A 22,788-nucleotide genomic window follows, 5' to 3' on the forward strand; every position below is an offset into this window, starting at 1 on the left:
TAACTGCCCTCTTCTGAATGGAATCTAGAAGCCTGAGAGAGGTTTTGGCGTGCCAGTGCAGATGTGGGAACAATATTCCAGGGTAGAGCAAATTTGTGATTTGTACAGAGTGAACAGCTGTTTGGAAGAAAAATAACACAGAGAGAAAACGAGAAAACCCAGTTTTTTAGATTCAGAAGAAACAATAATTGTGATGTGCTTATGCCAAGAAAGATTAGTAGTAGTATTAGTATCGGCCGCATGGTGCAAGAAAGCCTATGGCTTATGCTGCACCAGCCAAAAAAAAAAAAAAAAAAAATCCGAACAAAACAATGATTAAAAACAAAAAATAAATAAAATAAATAACTAAATAATAATAATTAATAAATAAAAAAATATATATATAAATAAAATAAAATATAAATAAAAAGGAAATTAAACCTATCATCCTATACGCTTCCCTTACCCGAAGTGCGTCAGCGACCGGGAGGACTCTGATCCTCGTCCGGCCTGGCACGGTCCGTCATTCAGACGGGCACCAGCCACCCATCCACTGACTGAATCCCCCCGCTTTCGGCGATTATGTCAGGGTAATCCCCAAAAGAGATATATCATCTTGCCTAGAAATCAGATTGTCACCAAAGATAAGCATAGGAGCAGAAGAATCCTTTTTGTGAGATATAAGACAGGACTAAGTTTTAGAAGGATTGAATTCAACTAAGTTGTCTTTGCCCCACTGGAGATTGGCATTTAAGGAATTGGTAGTAGATATTTAAGAATTTGAAGCTGATTGAGCAGGGCAATGTTTCTCAAACTAGAAAGTGGAATGCAATATGCTATCATCAGCAAAACTATGGATAAGTTTTCTGGTCAATGGAAGAAGGTCATTAATATACAAGAAAAAACGAGTGGGAGAAAGAACTGAACCTTGGGAATACCTGCATTAGTGGAGAAGTTAGAAGGCAGAGCATCATCAACCATTGCAGAGTGGCCAGAGAGAAAACTGGATACCCAATTACAAAAAACAGTTGGCAAGCCATAAGATGGAAGCTTATTTAGAAGACCTTTATGCCAAACATGATCAAAAGCCTTTGAAATGTCACGAGGAACTACTTGAATTTCACCAAACTTTTCCATTGAATTTGTCCATAGATGGGTAACATAAACCAGAATATCACTGGTGGATTGATGCTGATTGAATCCATACTGGCGATCATTGATCAGATGGAAGGTTTCTAGATAGCTTAAGAGTTGGTGGCCAAAAAATATTTCTCCATTACTTTCAAAAGCGTAGAAATAAGTGCAATGAAACGATAATTGGATGGGAGGGATTTGTCACCCTTTTTAGGAACTGGCCGGATACGAGCAAACCCATGGAATAAGAAAGTGAAAAAAGCCAACACAAAACAGGAGTAAGCTCAGGAGCACAGGCTTTGAGAATAAGTGGAGAAACCATCAGGACCTGGAACTTTCTTAGCATCACGATTGTTCAAAATCCTTCTGACATCCTTTTAACAGAAGACCACCAGAGGCATTGAATGGAGCATGCTGGGAATAGTAGGAGGTGGTTTACTAAGATCATCAATACATGAGTTAGAAGAAAAGTAGGATGCTAGCAGGTCAGTTTTATCTTTGGCTGAAATGGCAATAGAACCATCTGGTTTTGACAGAGGTGGGAATAGAAATGGGCAAAGGTGTGGCCAATAGCTTTGGCAAGAGGCCAGAACGTTTGGCTACCATTTGGACAAAAAGAAAATTTTATACTTTTAGCCTGTTTGAAATCTAGTTTGGACTGATTAATAACTGCTTTACAATTTTTGCGATCTTTGGTGAAGGCAGAAAATAAACTGGAAGATTTGGATACAGGCAGTATGCAACATTCTTATTGTGAACAGTGTTAGCACATTTATTGGAGAACTAAGGTTTAGATAAAGGACAAGATTTTAAGGTTGAGTGTGGAATAAATGATATCATTCCTCAAGGAATAATTTCACTAACATGATCTGAGCACACATTAACATCAGAAGATTTGAAACAGTAATGCAACCAAGGAAAAGAAGAAAAGAAATCGTGCAGATCATCCCATTTTGCATTCTTATAATGCCAAACACGAGGTTGGGAATGGTCACGAGAGAAAAGCTCCATTGGAGAAGAGACCATTGCCATCTTGTGATCTGAGGTGCCTAGAGGACCACCCACCTCAACAGTGTACTTAGAAGGGCTGTTTGTGAGAAAAAAGGTCAAACATATTGGCTGTGTGGTTAGGATTGTCTGGTATTCTGGTAGGTAAATGAACAATCTGTGCAAGGTCATTAGTAATTGCAAAAGCCTCAGAATCTCAAAAACCTGGGTCCATGTGACTAGAAAATGGAAGCCAGCTGGAGATGTGAACATTAAAATCACACCTAGGAAAATTACTTCACTGTGAGGAATGTTGAACTGGAGAAAGCCAAGTGTCAAAGAGTTCCAAGTAATTAGTGGAGTTGGGAGAATGATAGAGGCAACAGATGAATTTAAGCCAGAGATTTTAACAGATATTTTAGGCCAGAGAAGATCAAAAAGAGGAGATTCCAAATTACTAAACTGCTGACAGCGAATTAACTGACCGATAATTGGGATTCTGTCAGAAAAAGTACATGCAGTTTCCCAGACTGTAAGTAGAAATGGACATCATTGAGATCACACTGAGACCACGTATATTTGTGAAATACACAAGGTAGTGTTTGGGAGGTTTAGATCTTTTTGCAGATAAGTTTGTTCCATTAGTTTGACAATTCATGATGTATTAAGTAGTAAGAAAAGGTGGGAAGGACAAGCTGATGAAGTTATAAATATTTGGATATGGCATGCAAGAATATACCCAGTCTTTACATAACGTGGCCTCGAAAATGTCCCTCCACCTTCCATATACACACTACTCAGACTCTGCAGTCACTATCTGGTAGCATAGAAGCAGTGAGATTATACACTAGCTGATCTGGAAGCCTTTTAGAGAGTTATCAATAGGTTTGGTCTGGTGGACTATCTAGCAGACAGCCTTCAAACACCATTTTAGAACTTTACCTTCAAAATAGAATAGAATAGAACCTTTAATTGCAGCATGATACACATACAATTAGTCCTGTCGTGGCATGGTGGTGTCAGGGGTTTACAATGCAATGTAAGGAAGATTGGATCTTGCATATGATGTCCATCATATCCTCAAAAGACATCAATCATACTGCATGATGGAAAAGATAGGGTGGGGGTTCCACCACTTCATGCCTCCATTAAGTAAAGTGGTGGTTTTGCACCACTTGAGAGTCATCTACCACATAGGGCTTTGAAACTGAAATCCCTGCCAGACCATCCCATGTGGACACCTGTTTTTGAGCCAAGTTGGGAAAATCTATACAACACTTAGACTGCCAATCAATCATTTGGTATTTGTATCCAAAGACTCCACTTTTAATGCTCTTTTCTTCTGGCTCTGTGTTCAATCATATAAAGTGCCATTACATTTTACCTCTACAACATTCTCATTTAAAATGCTTTCTAGCAAATATAGCTTTTTTAAGGTCTCAATAAGGAATAAACCCAATATAATCCTTCTTCCTTTCGCTTTTTCATCCTTGCTGGTTCGGTAACCACTGCCTTTTTGTGTATTCAACATTTTATCAATAAAAAATGTTCCAAGTCATTTTCATTTGTGAAAAAATAAATAAACTTCATGAATGGAATGCATTATTATTATGTTAATATATTTCTCACATTTATTGTACCCAAGCGATCCTTTTAAAATTTTCATTCTTTTTAAGAGCACGCAAAAAAAAGAAAAAAAAAAAAGGTTGATATCACTAAAAAGTAAGATTAGGAATATTGAACCATTGTTTTCTGAACACTGCTGAAAAATCAAAATTAAACTGAAAAGGCAATATTAGCATTAGTAGAGGCATTGATGCAAGAAAGCAAGCTTATAGAGCATCAGCCAAAAAAAAAAAAAAAAAAATCCTATTTCACACATCCATTCACTTTAAAAGTTTGTCCAGTTTTTCCTTGAATTTATTTAAGCTATCAATTTCCACAACAACGGATGGAAGTTCATTCCAGCAATTAACTACTCGCTGGCTAAAGGCAAAATTCCGCACATCTATTCTATGACTGCTTTCCTCAATTAGAATTTAAGCCACCAGAGGTTCATAATCTGAGCAAGAGGAAGAATTCCATCAACCTTGAGCCTGCTCAACCTATTCAAGGTCTTATGCACCTCAATCAGATCACCTCACAGGTGTCTAGTCTCCATGTGCTGCAATTTTCAGAACTTAAGGCTTTCTTGGTAAGAGGAACCCTTCATTCCCCTCACCAATCTTGTTTCTCCTCTCTCTGTACTCGTTTTGACAACTCTACATCTTTCCGAAAATGAGGCCCCCAGACCAGTATGCAGCACTCAAGGTGTGGCCTCACCATTTCCTTATATAAAGGGAAAATTGCCTCTTTTTCCCTACTAGTAAAATTCCTGTATATCATTGAGAAGACACCATGACCTGCTCTCACAGCCTGTCTGCACATGTCAGAAAACTTCATATCTGACTGCACAATTACCCCCAGGTCTTTTTCATTCTCCACTACCCTGAGTGCAGTTCTGCACAGTTGGTATGTTACTGTGGGGTTACTTCTACCCATATGCAGTACTTTGCATTTGTCAAAGTTAGACTTCAATTGCCACTTCTCAGCCCACCTGCCAACTTTTATAGTTCCTGTTGCAGTAGCATACTGTTATTACTGTCACTAACAATCCTGCCAACGTTTTTATCATCTGCAAACTTGGATATTAAGCCTGATATACCTTCATCAATATCATTGATAAATATACAAAACAACAGTGAGCCCAACACCAAACCCTGGGGTACTCCACTAATAACATTACTCCACAAGGAGCAATGTCCATTCATTACCACTCTCTGTCTTCTCCCACTCAACCATCCTTTTATCCAGTGTAGCAACTTGCCCTTAATACCATACTGCTCCAATCTGTATAGTAATCTTCCATGTGCAACAGTATCAAAAGCTATCCTGAAATCCAAGTGTATGATATCAAAATTATTTTTTACATCCAGTTGATTTGTGACCACATCATAGTATCCAATCAAATTTGTCAGACAAGATTTGCCCTTAACAAACCCATGCTCTGTCTGAATTATTACTGCAGTCTTGTCTAGATGATCCTGCAATGATTCCTTAACCAGCAACTCCATTATTTTCCCTGGAACAGAAGTTAAACTAACAGGTCTATAATTACTTCTGTCACCCTTTGATGATCCCCCTTTATGAATTGGGAATACATTTGCACATCTGCGGTCTGTGGAGACTTCACCTGAATCCAAGGATGCTCTCATAATTATGGCTAAGGGTTTGCTTACTTCCTTTGCTGCCTCCTTTAATATAACTGGATAGATCCCATCAATTTCTCCTCCACTTTGCTCTCAGTTATTAAAAAAATCATTAAGCTCTCTGTTAGAATTTAATAAGCTTCTGTCTTTCACTTTCCTATAGAATTCTTCTTGTGTGATGAGGAATGCAAAATTTTTCAGTTTCTCAGCTTCAAAATATTATGTATACAGCTATCTGAGCAGGATCATCAAAAGTCGAACCATTGATATCAAGTGTACCAACCTGATTTTTATCCCTTCCTTCTAGAGTTTATATAAGTAAAGAAGTCTTTGCTGTTTTTCTGTGCATCCTTTTCCAAAGATTTCTCATAATCTACCTTTGCTTGCCTAACTCCTTTTGTGATTTGATTACAGAGTAGCTTATATCTACCATAGGCTTCTGTGTTGCCTGATACTTTATATGCACCCTATGCATTTTCTTCTCTGCTACGAGTCACATGTATTTCTTAGTTGGTATGAAAAGTCTAGTAGCTTCTAAGATAATTCTAAATGGGAAAATTCCTTAAATTTTATAGAAATTTAAGGAATTTTCCCATTAAATTTCAATTCTATAAAATGGGACCCATTAAGGTCCCATTTTATAGAATTTAAAAAATCCCTGACACCACTGTAATCATCTTTACAAAAGCAAAAACTCTTCCCTTTACCCCCTGATGGTAGTTACATCTTTAAGTAAATCCCACATCAGTACTGTGATTAGTGGTTCCTTTATCTGCAAATTCTTAATACACAAATAATCACTGCTGATAATTAGATCAAGGGTATTTCTCCCTCTGGTTGCCTCTCAAACATGCTGCTGTAGAAAGAAATCATCCATTAAATCCAAAAAAGTCTTGCTAATGTGCAAGGACCAACCCACAAGTTCCAGTCAATATCTGGGAAGTTAAAATCCCCCATTTTAAGACATTCTGATTTACTGGCCCACTCTATTGCTCTGTATAGTTGTTCATTGTACTGATCAGAGTCATTAGGCCTATAACACACTCCTACTCTTGTTTTTGCTTTCCCAGTGCTTATGTTACACCAAACTGACTCAACATTTCAATGTCCATCTGTATCAACTGGATGCACAACTTAGATTTTATGTGTTTCTTAACTAACAGCATACGCCCTCCTCCCTTCCTATCCTGTCAGTCCTTTCTGTACATTGTGTCTTCCCCAAATTCCAATTCTGCATTCCTTATATCTATGTAACACCATGTCTCTGATATCTTAACAATATCCTATTTTGTTGTCTTGAGCAGCAACTCAAATTCATAAAATGTATTTACTAAACTCCTAGCATTGGTGTACATGCAAGTATTCATGCTCCTGTTCTTACTCTTAGTTACCCTAACACAGCCCATGTGTTTACTCGTTCCATGATGACCCTCACCAGTCCTTTAAATCCCCAGCACCTTGCTTTCCAGGCTGCTGCTCATTCTAATAGAAGCAATGCAAGCATCACTTTCACTCCTGCCTGTGGCTACTGTAAATCCCCCCCCCCTAAAGCTAGCACTTTTCTGATCCTCCTAACACTGCCTTGATAGCATCAACAAATATTCTTGCACCCTTTGTATTAAAGTGTATCCCATCCCTGTAGAAGCAGTCTTTCCTGTTAACAAGCACAGACTACGCTGAAAAAAAATTCTACCTAATGAACCTTGCACAAACTCTCCAGGGCTGAATGATCGACAATATGATCTACCAAAACACTGATTAAATATGAAAAATAGCTATGGATAAACACTGTATGATTTATAATATTATAAATCATACAGATCTCTCATTAAACAGAATAATAAAAATATGTAATTCTGAAAATAGAATTCATAGCTCATTTTAGAATTAGTAGCAATATGGAAAATGATGCAAAATAAGCAAACTTACAGTGTCAACACCCCCCCCCCCTCATTTCCTATATAACCTTTATATTTCCTCTAATAGTGTGGTAGTTCTCTGAAATTATTCAAGCTATGTACTTCTACAACATCAAATGGATGTTTGTTCCACAATCAACTGCCCACTAGCTGAAAGCAAATTTCTGCATGTCTATCCTGCAACCATCCATCCTCAACTTGAATTTATGTCCCTCATGTGTGTGTAATCTGAGCAAGAGGAAGGATTTCATCAGCATTGAGCTTGCTTATTCAATCCATTCAAAACTTTAAATCAGATCTCACAAATCTACATGGATAGTCTCCAGATGCTGCACTTTCTAGACCTGAAGCCATTTCTACACATTGTTTCTTCATTCTAAAGATGAATTATTTTAAAGCTTTGAAATACCATTGTTTAGCAGATATTAATTTATCTGTTTATTCAGATTAGTTAATGAATCTGATAATTGCAAATCCATGTTGTTATGGTCTTGTCAGGGTGTGAATGAACATGGCAGTCTCATTTTATTTACTGTACAATTAAAATTATACAGTCCGATATGAAGCTTTCAACAGTCATTGAAAACTTCATATCGGACTGTACAATTAGCTCTGGGTCTTTTTTTTTTTTTTTTTTTGTTCTCCATTACCTCCAAGACTATGGATAGAATTCTCAGTCAATGGAATAAGTTCATTGATATACAAGAGGAAAATATTGGGAGAAAGAAATACACCTTGGGGAGCAAAGTTCAATTCTTTCTCCCATTAATTTTATTAGTTGAGTAGTCAGAGGGAATACTGGATACTCAACAGTTAGTAATCCATAAGATGAGAGGCTTAGAAGACCTTTATGCTAAACATGATTAAAATCGTTTTTATTTATTGAACTTTTTATAAATAAAAAGTTCAATAAAAATGTTAAAGAAATAAACTTTTTATTTAGTGAAAAGCCTTAGAAAAATTAAGGATAACTGCTTGTGTTTCACCAAACTTTTTATTGAATTTGTCGAAAGACAAATATGTAATATTTGACATAATATAAAATATAATGTGCATGTTCCTTGGTTGGGGAACTGACAAGTGCATAAGAAAGTTTGAAATATAACAAATTATCCCAAGTCTGCTTGTCATTTTAACATTCCCTCATAACAGTGCTGATTGTGTAAGAGAATATTCAGCTAGGTTAGAAAAACAAAAACTGAGCTCAGATCTTCTTTCTGGAAATGAAATCCTTTGGAAATGCTCCTGACAGCCAAGTCTGGAAAGCAGGGCCAATCTTATGAACAAAACTTTGGTTCATTTCTGAAGGAGAAAAAGCTGCAATAATATCTGTCTTTAAGCAAGTCAAAATCAGTTGATATCTAGTAGAATGTCAAAAAGAAATCCACAGACAGAAAAGTGTTAGGTAAGCTAATGTATAAAGTATACAGTACTTGTAAACAACTCTATACCTATATTTTAATAAAAAGTGTAATTTGTCAATGAAAGTTAATTTCTAGCATAGAAATTAACTTTCATTGAATTTCAAATTAACTGTGGACTTAAAAAAAAACAAACAAACAAACAAAAAAGCTCATTTTTCTGAGGTCTCCTATTTTCTCCTGTTTTTTGGAAAGCACTCCTGATTTTTGTATTTTTTGATCTTGTCCCCAAAACCTCCCATTTAATTGGCAGCTATGAGGCTCTCTCTAATCATAAACTATGGATGGAACTATAGATAGTGCAGAATATCTTCTAAACCTATTTCTGTGGCAAGTTTTAGGATTGGTCAAAAATAGCCAAACATCTTTGCACCTATTTTTCAGGTATGGTTAGAGAAATTTACATAATGAATTCACATGTATCCCCCCTTCTGTACTTTTACTTTATTTACTAAATACATCATTTATTAGTTTGCTTATTCAGTCAAACTAAGAGAATCAGCTTCCGCTTCAATTTATAAATGTATATGGGTCTCAGTTCCAATTAGTGATGACCATTTTCACTTCCAGTCTGCTAAGCCTCACTTGCTGGCAGAATCTCAATTATCAGCTTACCTCAACTACCACTCAGCTCAGTTACCTTACTTATTTTCTCTATGATTACTTGTACTTCAGAGGCATTGTATATGCCCATTCTGACATTCTTTGTCAGAGACTTCCATATCTGGAATCTCCTGTGTCTTAAAATCTCTATACTCCCATTCTGTAAAATTCTCTACTCAACTTTCCAAACAGTGGGATAATTTTCCTTGGTAATTTCGATGTTTACAACTCCAACTGGCTTGTTTTTGCTAGTTACATGGACACAGCTGGTTAAGATACTGGGGCTTTTGTAATTACTAATGCTTTCACACAGCATGTGCATTTACCTTCCAGTACCAGACACTTGGCATTGCAGGAATGCAAATTGGGATGACCTTTCTGATTTATATTTCTCAGTTCCATGGTTGAATTATTATCTCTAATCTTCTGATCCCAATCTTTGCTCAGATTACGTCAAGGAAATGAAATCCTTTATTCCAAATTGCACTCTAAATCTAATGTGCTAGAGAACCTTATCACAATTAGCTTTTATCCAAATCTGTAGCTTCATTTTCTACCTAAATTAAAGATCAAAATAATTGTAGAGCAGTTATTAATCAATTCAGACTCAATTTTTAAAGGGCTAACAGTAGAAAATGCACTTCTTATTCAAACAGTACTTGGGCATTTCTTGTCTCATGCAAAAGCTACTGGTTGCAACTTCTGGCCATCTAAACTCCCACTTCTATTACAACCTGATGATTCTATAGCATCCTTAGCAAAAGATAGAACTAGTTTATTATATTCTACTTTTCTTCTAATTCTTGTATTGACCATCTTGATAAATGACCTCCTACTATAACCGATACAGTTCACACAATGTCTTCCATGGTCTCTCATCACAAGGATGTTTGTAGAATTGGGGACAATCATGATAGCAAGAAAGCTATAGGTCCTGATGGTATTTCTTTGCTTGTCTTCCAAACTTGTGCTGCTCTTGCTCTGTGTCACCTTTTCACACTTCTTATTCCACTTGTATTTTTCCTTCTTCTAGGAAATTTTCTCATATCCAGCCAATTAATAAAAAAGGTAAGAAAACACTCCTGTCCACATTAGAGATGAACCATATTCTCAGTGATGATGCAAACCTGTCTGACCTATTTAATTTTTTAAAGCAAATTCATTTATATGAACGTATCTGATATATGACTAGAAAAAAAAGAAGTGATTTCATTTGCAGAACTACTGCAACAGGCAAAATTTGGCCTTAGTTGCCCTTGTGCCCAAACCCCTCCCCTCATTAAAACCAACCAACCAACCAACTCCTGTCCAATAATACTTGCCTCTACTCTATCTAATGTAATGAAGAATTCCTCCACCTCTGATTAATGATTTCTAATATGGATTCTATTAGTATTGATACACTGCCTTATGTTACTAATCTTTGGCAATCAATCTGTTCATGCCAATGCAGCCAAAAATGTAGATGAATGGTGCCTGATATAATTGCCAAGCTGAGAATTTTTAGTAGATCACAAAACACAAAAACCCCATCAAATACTGTCAACTTGGAGTGCAGGAAGACCATATGAAACAAATATTAGTAGAAGGATGAGGCACATGGAGCTGCATTGCACTGCACTGGATTTTGCAGAAATCAACAACAGTAAGCAATGCACAGTACTGATTTTGCAGAAACCAAATACAGCAAACAGTGAACAGCACTGATGTGTGTGGTGCATAGCCTATCATAATTGGTTCCTGAAATATTGGAAAGCTGTTTTATGAAGTGATGATCACAGTATATTAAAATTTGGCATACTCTGGGATTAAGAGGTACCAGATTTTAAGATATACCAAGATATAGATAAATTTTTAGGAAGCACATTTAAATGAATATTAAGCACTAACAACTAAACTTATTTACATCTGTAAATATTTGTAATGAGTAGAAGATAATGCTAGTGGCTAAAAATGTAAACAAATGACAATACACAAAGTCACAGAAATTGTCGCCATGTAGTTTTAAATACATGCCTAGTATAACAGGGAAAGAAGTTCAATGAATGTACTTGAAAGAGAAAGTACTTGTGCATTTAAGGGTGAAAAAAAAAAAAATAAATAAATATTTTTCTTATGGAGTGATAATTATTATTACTAGTAGTAGCAAATGATGCAAGAAAGCAAGCTTATACAGCACAGCCAAAAAAAAAAAAAACCCAAACTTCCCATTTCACCTGACCATTCCCTCTAACAGTTTGTAGTTCTTCCTTGAATTTATTCAGATTGCCCACCAACACCAGATGGGAGTTTGTTCCAACAATCAATCACCTGACTGAGGGAAAATTTCTGCTCATCCAACCATTTTTTGTCCTTGAGTTCATCAATCTGTCTCAGAACATGATTCACTGCCACTCACCAGTGATTGCTTGTACTTCATAATTTGGTAACTATGAAAAGTGTACATATTGCTTTTCTTACCACTTCTAACCTCTTCTTTAAATTGACTTATCAAAGGTTTCCACTGTTCTATCAGTCTAGTTGCACATTTAACCAAAGGCAGTCAATGTATATACACATTCCTCAAAATCTTTTTTACTTCAGAGGGATGCATCAGTTGAAATTGTTTAAATCTCTATTTTCTTTTAGCACTTCTTTCTAGCTAGTATTAAATGCCCACCAAGTATTCATCCACTCTCAGAGGAAGGCATACAACTACTTTTTCAGCAACAAATTAATAAGATTACAAGGACAGCCTATTGCCACCAATTGCTCAGTCTCCTCTTTAATACCTTACTATTTCAGTTTTCAGGCCTATGATAATAGATGCATTATCAACAGTATATGCCAGACAAGTTTTTTTTTTTTTTTTTTTTAAGGAATCCCACATGCCTTTATGTTGTTTAGAAGATGAACAGTGTTGTACCTTGTAAATTCCCCTTCCAAAGCTAGCACTAGGAAAAATCTGCTTTCAATTTGGGCTTTTTTTTTTTTTTTTTTTTTTTTTTTTAATTTACCACAATGTTTTTTATATACCACAATGGAATACAGCTTGGAATCACTTTGATTATTGCCATCAGTGGAAACCAAAATAATTCTTTTTTCATCACTACCTTTTCTTTCCCTACCCATAGTATATAACAGAGCTGTAGTGCTCAATATGTTCTATGTTGATATCAATATTTTTAGAAGAATAAGATAAATTTATCTCAATATGATACGTAGAACACTTATGTATGATACTCTCCAGAAATTAAAATGAATAAAAGATTAACACAAAATGATTACAGTAAAAAATCAATTGAACACAATTAAAAAAACAATTTTAAAAAATTAATTAAAAATCAATTAAAGTTAAACGTAAATTTTGAGGTCATATGGAAGTGTTCCACGTATCATATTGAGGAGGAAAGAAAACTGTTTTTCAAAAGTTTAACTTTAATTGAGGAAGGGAAACCATTTTTAAAAATTTACCTCTAACTTTAATTGATTTTTTAATAAATTTTTTGAATTTTAGTTAATATTTGAATTGTGTTCAATTGACTTTTTACTGTAATCATTTTGCGCTAATATTTTATTCATATTAATTTCTGGAGAGTATCATACGGAAGTGTTCTACATATCATAATGAGGTAAATATCTCTTATTCTTCTAAAAATATTTCCCCACCCATTCAAGTTCACTAACAATGCACATTGTTTTTATTTTTCAGTAACCATATTTTTTTTTACTATTTCACTCTCAGGAAACATTTCTGAACGATTTGCCTGCATGATCAGCACAACTCAGAGGAAGAGCATGTTCTATGACAAAAGATGCAAATAAACATTTGGCATGTATGACATCATCACAATGCTACATCTGTTTTTGCATTTCTTTCTATGCACTACACTCTGTCCTTGTGCCTATTTGTTTGAAATATCTAATTACACTGCATTTCTCACTGCTTGATATTGAAAAATTATATTTAAATATGATACAAAGGCAAATGCGCTGCATTTTCAGATTTTACAATACATAGAAAATCTCTCATATACGAGGTGTGTTGAGAAAGTTTCCAGATTGGTGCAATAAAAAGAATACAAAGTAAAGGAGCTCAAAAATTGTTTTATTTTGTTTCGTTTTATTACACTGTTCTAAAAGTTTTTGAAAAGCATTAGCAATGGCATCCAAAGAGATGACGTTCCCATTCAGTGGTTACATTTTTATTTTGTTCATAATATCCTGAAATCTCTGCCTTTTTTTTTAAGAGCACTTTTCACCTTAGGAAAGAGGAAGTGCAGAACAAATGCAGAATGGGCAGGGACACTGTCATGCAACGAGAGCCAGCTGCCTTTGCGTGGAAAGGCAACTGGTTCAGGGAAATGTGCTTCAACGGCTTTTGAAACACTTGTATGTAGAATGCAGCACTGACGCTCTTCTTGTCAGGTACAAATTCCTTGTGAATCATACTGTTTGTTGAAAAGCATGATCAGTATTTTTTTGATCTGAGACTTCTGTAAACTAAACTTTTTGGTCCTTGTTATTGATTTTGAAGTGCATTCCATGCCCTGATGGTTTGTCGCTGGGTCACACTGGAACACTCAACAGTCATCTCCAGTGGCAGTACGGATGAGGAAATTAGGATTGTCCTGACAAGTCTTGTCTTGATGAAGTCTTCGCATGATGACACTCTTTGTTGCTTGTGCCTATCCATGAGGCTGTGTGGCACAAATTTTGCACAGACCTTCCTTTTTCCTAAGTCTTCATGCAGAATTTGACAAATTATCTCCTTATTTATAATCTAGCTGTAACACATCAGCCATCATTCTCTATGGTCAAATGGCGATCTCTTGCTACAATTTCCTGAACTTCTGCATCTCTGTCATCATTTAGAGAGGTTGATGAACACCCACTTCTTTTATCATCGTGGACATTGTCACATCTATCTTGAAATTGCTTATACCATTCAAACACACTGGTATGACTTAGTGTTTCATCAACATAAACAGTTTTTAACATTTCATTCATTTCTGTTGTAGCCTTTCCCAGTTTAAAGCAAAATTTGATATTGTTTCATTGCAAAATCATGACATAGAACATTAATGCTACTAATGAAACTGGTTGTTGACTGGTTGTAACCTGTCAGCTTACTAGACAATCTCTGTATCACCACCTGTTGGAGGAAGTTTTAACTACAGCATACCACTTCTGTTTCTTTTCAAACTCATTGAACGTGAACCCACCAGCATCAGTCTGTGAACTTTATTGCTACACCTCGTATTGTCTTCTGAAATTTTAATTTTACATTGTATTTCTTTGACATCTTACTGAAAAATGTTGTAGCTTCAAAATACATATGTACTAGTGTATAGTGATAATTGTAATGTGGCTCTGGGGTCTCCCCCAACTCCACGAAATTATTAAAATGAAAATAAACAGAAATCTGCAAAATTTAAAAAACATCTGATTTTAATGTAGTTTTATTATTTTTTTTGTGAAAGAAAAAGATAGAGAAAAACTGAATTTCTGCAGAAAGACTTTAAGAAACTCTCTGTCACCAACTATATTATTCCAGTGAGATGGAAAAGGGTTAAATTGATAAAGATGGATTCTTCATTGTACATCTGGAGAGTTGGCAACTATGAAGCCATAAGCATATTCCCAGATAGCAATGGGGGGGGGGGGCAGTGGAAGAATTTGCAGTATAACTTTAAGTATTCCTGAGCAGTATTTGGTATGTTGAGGGTCTAGTGGCTTCTGGGATTTCTCCCATCTCCGTGGTGTTCTCTGCATCGGGTGACAGTACCCTGTCAAGCCAGAGATTTAAAGTGTGTGGATCGTGTATAGTGTAGCCTGTGTACCCGTTGTTCATCTGACTTATTGGCCATCGGGCCCCTGATAGGACCCGACGTTGCCCATACCGCACCACATGGAGGCTAGCTAGGTGTTACCAGTAAGGAATCAGTACTCTGGCAGGTCCTGCCACCTACTTTCCTCAGATTTCAGTGGCTAGGACCTAAAAAAAAATGCTTTAATCACTGTTGATGCTTTTGTTTGGTCATAGAGATTTGCTTTAAGAGTGAGAAGGGATTGTACGCTGAATCAGTTTTATTATACATATAAATTGCTTACCCGACTCTTTTTGGCTGAAAAGGGTTGGGCAAGCAATTTTGGTGTAGTTACAATTTTGACATGTGGGGCTGTGAAGGTAGATAGATTTGGGTGGGGAGAAGGAAGGCTGGAGGGTAGAAAAGAAGAAAGGGACCAATAGAGAAGGTGGCCCCCAAATGTTCAGTGGGCATGCCCATGCCACACCAGAGGGAAAGTGGGTTTGGCAGGGAGAGGAGGGGACAGGAGGTGTCTCCCCCCGCCAGGAAAAGGAGATAAAAGCAGGTCCGGCAAGGTGTCGGACCTGGGTCTTCATTTGGCTAGTTGGCAGCAAGGCTGCAATCTAAGTCGTTCAATTTGACTCTCCAGGTGGTGGACTTAGTCTTGGCAGAGGCCAGGATGTGTCACCTGCACGTGACAGGCCAGATACATCTAGGTCCCAGTGTTTGGTCGTATCCAGTAAGGACTCAGTTGTCTTTCAGTTGCTGTAGGTTGTCACCGCCTCTTGTGTTCAAGTCCTGTAGTCACTCAGCTAGTCTTCAATGGCCAGTTGTGTTCTTTGTGTCCATTCGGTAGTCCAAATGCTGAAATTTGTTTCAGGGTGGTGGAAGTGCTCTTTGCCTCGTGAAGAGATTTTGAGTGAAAAGCATGAAAGCCTTATAATTTTCTTCTTTCTGCAGCACTATGTCCTCCTGATTTCTAAGGATGGATTGTAGTTTGGTAAACAGCAGGCCACGGAGGTCTTCACAGATATTACATTTGTAGAGCAGGTGCTCCAAAGTTTTTTTCTTGTCCACATCTATAGTGTTCTATGTCCGAGATTCCAAAATTGTGTAGCTTCTTCCTAAAGGAGCCATGCCCTGTCAGCAGGTAAGTGGTATGAAGTCCAGGAGAGTACTAGGTCGGGGAAATAGGGTAAACACGTCCAATGTCTGGTATGAAGCTTCTAGTTATGTGGCCTTTAGTGGAGTCATTCCACTGATTCTGCCACACTGTTCTCATGTGGTCTGTAAGACGTCATTTTTCCTGTGGTCTAGTCAGAGTTGGGTCCGTAGTGTATCCCAAATGTGTAGTTATCCTTCGTTTGGTGTGTTGGTGCAGCAGCCCACGGCTGACAATCTCTAAGTCCGGCGATTTGTCTGGGGGTATATTTTCCCCGCAGTTGTCTGCCTGTATCACAGGCTGTTCAGCAGGATCCTTATTCTCGCTTTTGGAGCAAGTCACGCTTTTCATTTTTGGTGTCGCATATTTTTTATGTTTTCCTTTGGCTGTAGTGGAGCCAGATTGACTTCGCACAATGTCCTCACTTTCTATAATTTCAGAGTTTTCGTTGTTTGCCATCTGTGGCTGCAATGCTCTTGATTTTCCTGCGTTGTCTTCGGATTAACGAGGTTGGAACGATTTATGGAATCCATTTTCTTTGTCTAAATGTTATCTTAATTCTTTTAATTTCTTTAATGTGGCAGTAAAGAATAAGTGGAGCTGCCCTATAGCTTTGCTGCCTGGAGGATTTTACTTTCTGTTTTTCAGATGGAAGATGAGTTGTTTCCTATTTTGCCACAGGTCAAGCTCCAGGCAGGGATTAATTCGGAGAGCGCCGGAACTTTTGACTGAGCGAGCACTTCCAGGAAATCATTGAGGGTGGGGGAGATTACTCACAACTTAGTGTCCTCGGGCAATGAATGACATTGTTCGTTCAAGAGGGAAATGTGGACATTTTAGTTCTTCTGTGCATAATTATGACCAGAATAGCAAAATCAAAAGTCACAGAATTGTAGAGACACAATTAGTGCCCTGTTTAGAAACAAGGGTCACCCTCCGCAGTCAAGAGTGCATGTCAACCATGGTGACAGAGAAATATGTAGTTTGCTACCCTCTCCAGCGCTATAACAATGCCACCATGGTGAGCTGACACATTGTTACCAGCATTGAATTGAAAACGAGTTGAAATGTATTAAAACACCCAATAAAAAGAGAAACAAATCTCACCATTGTGATCCTCTGATGAATATTACTCCTTGGGTACACAATTTGGATAACTGGCTTAACTTAAAACACATATTCCGAACACATTTTTGCGGAGCGGTGTACAGCACATCCGAATGGTAAGGCAGCCATATTGGCTTGTCTTCCTGAGCAGTTGTGGGTGAAAGGGGTGATGGCACAAGAACTTACATCACAAATTGAACTTCAGAATCAAATCATGTATTAAAATAATTGAGCATTGCCAATGTGAGCAGATATCAAGAAAAGATAGCTGCTCATGAAAAATCCAACATGCATAATAAGTTGGCTTTTCATAGTATCTCATTATCACACAGTTGGAACTGGTAAACAAAAAAAAAAAAAAAAAAAGGAGAATCAAATATACTTGTGGGTGTGTGTATGCACATACATGCATGCATGCATGCAAGCAAGTGGCATGCTTGGTTTTAATAAGATATTTTATTAAAAACAGAAGAATATCAATTTACAGAGAATATGAATACGTTAGCTACTACATTTTGCTGAATAAAAGAATTTTCTGATATTTAATTTCAGATGGGATGTTGAGTATGAGAGCTAAGCCTCCACCAGAAAGAGAATTTATTGATGTTCTCCAAAAGTTTAAGCTATCGTTTAATTTGTTGGTAAGTATTGCTTTTTTTTAGTTCTCTTAAAATAGAATATTACCTAGGTTACATGACATTATTTTATTTTAATATAATGCTTGTATAGATGTTGAAAAATTATATAAACAAATAGAAGTACTTGTCTTCTTAAAAGAATACCGGTGAGGAATATGATGGCCCAAAGACTCAATAAATCATTTCTTTCACTAAGAAATTCTAGTATTCTAAATAAATATTGATCCTTGCTGTAATTTTTTTATTTGACTTCTGCTTTAAATGTGTAGTTTGTATATTTATCTCTGAATTTCATACTGAATATTAATTTTTTTAACTGCTTCTTCTCATCCTGGATTTTCTCTGTAAGGTTGAAGTAGAATAAACAAATAAACAATAACGATCAATTATTTCTAATGGCATACTAATATTTTTGGCCTCTTTGCTGAAGTTAACTAATAAACTTTAAAGTTATTATTAGTTATACTATTTATGTGATACTTATGTGATATTTATGTGACCTTTGATTTATCTGTTTAATATATGATTTGTATGACACCACATTGGAAATTGACACTTGAATTAAAAAGGAAGCACAAGACTGTGTTGAAAATTTTAAATGCACTTCATTGTTCTATCTTGAACAATTACATATGCAAAACATTAAGGAACTACGTTAACTCTTATTAAAATAAGTAAAGCAAAATCCAAATAATTAGAAAACTGGCATATTTACTGTTACATTTTGGCTTTGACTAAAGGTAACAGACATCTGATGTCTCTTAACCCCAGGGGCTCACATCTGGTGAGCATGGGCTTGGCACACCCAGGGTCCTGAGCTGGATATCATCATTCTTCTCTTCTTTGGTGATTTCCTTCTACTTCCTTCTCTCTCTCTCTTAGGGTAAATTAGAATTTTTTTTTTTTTTTTTTTTTTTCTGGCTGGTGCAGCAAAAGCATATGGCTAATGATAATAATAATAATAAGGGAATGCATCTGTCTCTCTCTCGGCTAATCCATATGTCATATGGAGCCGGTAAGAGACTGCAGGAATGAGATTATGATGACTTATTCTTTCCTTTTCAGAACTAGTAAAGTGTGTCTGATGGCACCAGGGGTTTCCCCCATCTCCACATTGTATTCTTTGTGAGTGACACAAAACTCTGTGGAGGCCAGAGATTTAAAAAGTGTGTGGGGAGTGGTCTGTTGTGTAGTATTATGTTCTGTTATTTCTCTGACCATTTAGCTGTTGGGCCCCTATTGGGATCCACCGTTGCCCACACTTTGTCACGAGGAGGCAAGTCAGACACCCAGTAGATTATTTAAGTACTCTGGCAGGCTCCACCACCTAATTTCCAAGGATTTAAGTGGCAAGCCTGAAAAAAAAAAGGGGGGGGGGGTGAGTACGCTAGAATTTGGCAGCATTGTTAAGGGGTGTACTCAGAGGGTTTAGTGAGGGGGAGTGACTGAAGACTGGGGAAAAACAGATAGAAGAATAGGGATGATAGAATAGGCATCCCCAAAGAGGTTAGTGGAGACGAGCCCACCAGGCAAAGTATGGGGGGGAGGCAGGGAAGGGAAGGGAGGAGACAGGTCTCTGTCTCCTCCCTTTAGACAGATGCTTCTTTAGTGTTTCTCTTCCTTACTTATCTTACATCCTCTGTAGGTCTGCCTAAGTATATAAACCCGCAATCAGCATGATATTGGGAAAAAAATGACTGAAAGTTTCCTCTTCTCAGCTGACAAGCTCACTCTCCCAGTAATTTCACTCTTCACAAAAAATAAAAAAATACTATAAATTTATGGAATTATTAAATAAATGATAATGATAAGACTTGTTTAAAATAATAAAATATATATTCATGACAGATATGTACAATATGGCTAAGACTTGCACTTAGTTAAAATAGAAATGAAATCCAATGAAAATAAGAGTAAGAGTGTGTTATAGACCTATGACTGGTAGGTATAACAACAGCTATATGGAAATATAGAGTTGGCCAGTAAATCAGAATGTCTTATAATGGGGGATTTTCACTTTTCCAATATAGACTGGAATTTCTTGTTGGTCATTCAAACACTAGCAAATTTTGTGGATTTATTGAATGACTGTTTTCTACAACAGCATGTTCCAGAGGCAACAAAAGAAGGCAATATGCTGATCTGATTATCAGCAGTGATTCTTCATGTATTAAGAATCTGCAGGTAAGTGACCCACCCACTAAGTGGCAGTAATCACAGCATGCTGACGTGGGATTTACTTAAAGACATAGCTGTTATCAAGGGTAAAGAGGCCCCGAGTGCCAAGCGATAGTTCCCAAGCGATCTTTCTAGTGCGATTTTCTAGCGATTTTTCCTAGGGCGAGTACTAGTGCTTTAATAATCCCTCCACCGCTCGCAACGTTACTGCTTCCCTCGCTGAGCAACGTCACTGCTTCACCGCTAGCAACGTTACTCCTAACCCTGCTTGCAACGTTACTGCTATCGCTAGCAACGTACTGCTCTCCTCTTCTGCTGATCACTTGATCACTGGTTGGCACCGCTCCTGCCTCCACGTGGCGGGGTCGGTAACCTGGGAGAAGGAATTCCCTCTTCCGGGGCTAAAAGGAGCAGCGATGGATTGCGATGCATATCCACCGCTAGAGCCCACGGGCTCCAGACCTGTCAAATCTGATTCAGAGCATGACTTGAATCGTCCGAAGAGACAGCGGACTGAAAAACAGAGTGCAGATATGCCAGCATTTCTAATAATGCACTCATTATCCACACAACCTGTAGGCAAGTTATCGCCATTTCTAATACAGAAATGTTTAGAATCGGTTGTTGGATCCCCTAAAATGGTGAAGCGTCTCCAATCTGGAGACCTTTTAATTGAAACTTCAAAAACATCCCATTCAGAAAAATTGTTAAATTTAACAACATTCAACAATATCCCAGTGTCAGTTACGCCCCATAACACCCTGAACACGTCTAAAGGCGTTATCAGTGAATGGGACTTACTAACTGTTTCTGAAGAAGAAATAGTACAAGAACTTAGCGAACAAAAGGTGACACATGCTCGGAGAATAATGACCAAAAAAGATGGCAACCTAATTCCAACTAGGTCCATTATTTTGACGTTCAGCACTCCGAATCTTCCATCTTCTGTCAAAGCAGGTTACTTAAACTGCAAGATTCGACCTTACATTCCGAATCCCATTCACTGCTTTAAGTGCCAGAAGTACGGCCATGCACAGACTGCATGCAGAGGCGATGCTGTGTGTCCTATTTGTGGCTCCAAGGAGCATTTCCAAGGAGACTGTACAGCTTCCACTCCCACTTGCCCAAACTGCAAAGGAAGCCATCCTGCATTTTCTAAAGCGTGTGACCTTTGGAAAACACGGAAAAAAATCCAGAAGTATAAAGTGGAGCATAAAGTCACATACCCTGAAGCAAGAAAGCAAATAATGCTAACCATGCCTAGCCGATCATATGCATCGGTCACAAAAAATAGCCACTCAGCTCCAACCTAAACAGATGTCTCCATCGAACCGAATATTTCCTTTGCCGCCTGGGCCAAAACTGCGTTAACTTATAATAAGAAAACTACAGTCAGTGAGACCAGCAACACCCCAATCAGCATCCCAACTGATGCTATCTCAACCTTGCCAGAAACAACAAAATCAGCTACTATTGAAAACCAGAAGAAATCGAAACCAAGGATTAGCAACATGGAAATGGAGGTTCAGTCAGAGGATGAAGAGACAGTACTAGAGTTACATGCTAATGATACCATGGATACAGGACGCCCAACCTTTCCCAGAAATGAAAAATCAAAACTAAGCAGACAGAAACCTTCCCAGAAAAAACAGTCAGATCAATCTTCCTCCAATAAATCTAACAAATGAATAAATTCCTTCAATGGAACTGTAGAGGATTACGCAGTAATATAGATGACTTGAATGATTTACTAATACAAACTAAAGCAATAGGTGTATGTTTACAGGAAACCTTTTTATCACCACAAGTTTCTCTGAAAATTAAAAACTGTTCTATGTTTAGGCGAGACAGGGATTCTGACACTCCTGCTCGTGGTGGGGTGGCTATTCTTATCAGAACTAACATACCATCAAGACATCTCCAACTACAAACCTCTTTAGAAGTTGTAGCGGTTCGGATAGCAATGGGAATATCGTTAACCCTTGCATCCATTTATATCCCACCAAATTATCCTTGCTCCCAGACTGAACTTGACAACCTTATCACACAATTGCCACCTCCAGTCTGTTTACTCGGCGATTTCAACGGTCACCATCCATTGTGGGGATCTTCCATCATGGATAGGAGAGGCCAATTAATAGAAATGTTCCTGGATAACCATAACCTGACTCTGTTAAATTCTGGCTCTCCAACTTACATCCAACTACCTACAGGTAGTACATCAGCCATAGACTTATCAATATGTTCAGCATCTCTTTTTCCAAGCATGGAATGGTCAGTGCTAAATGATCCATTCCACAGTGACCATTTTCCTATCATCAATACAATTCAAACACAGACGGTGTCATGTCCTAAAGGCAGTACTTCTTGGAACTTTCATAAAGCAGACTGGAAAAACTATTCAACTTGTGTTCTACTTGACAAACTATATGTACAACAAAATCATATTGATGTTGTAACTGACCACATTACTAGTCATATATTATCTGCAGCAGAAATTTCCATTCCAAAATCCAACCAGAGCAAGCGGGTACACCAAAATCAGTGGTGGAATGAAGAATGCTCCAAAGTGAAACGAGAAAAAAACCGTGCCTGGAACCAGTTTCGCAAATTTCCAACTACT

The 22,788-nt window shown here is 37.4% G+C and overlaps 1 protein-coding gene across 3 annotated transcripts in view; it reads left to right on the forward strand.

The window, feature by feature from the left end:
- LOC150078460 (epidermal growth factor receptor kinase substrate 8-like) overlaps positions 1–22,788 on the forward strand; it is a 234,340-nt gene that overhangs the window by 145,646 nt on the left and 65,906 nt on the right. For all 3 annotated transcript variants that reach the window (XM_090384181.1, XM_090384182.1, XM_090384183.1), the window contains one exon: positions 17,902–17,990. In XM_090384181.1, the coding sequence (XP_090240307.1) occupies positions 17,902–17,990 (89 nt within the window). The remainder of the gene's footprint in view (positions 1–17,901; positions 17,991–22,788) is intronic.

The sequence above is a fragment of the Mastigoproctus giganteus genome, chromosome 11 (assembly GCF_048544385.1).
Source record: "Mastigoproctus giganteus isolate SK-2022 chromosome 11, ASM4854438v1, whole genome shotgun sequence".
NCBI classification, from domain to species: Eukaryota; Metazoa; Arthropoda; class Arachnida; order Uropygi; family Thelyphonidae; genus Mastigoproctus; species Mastigoproctus giganteus.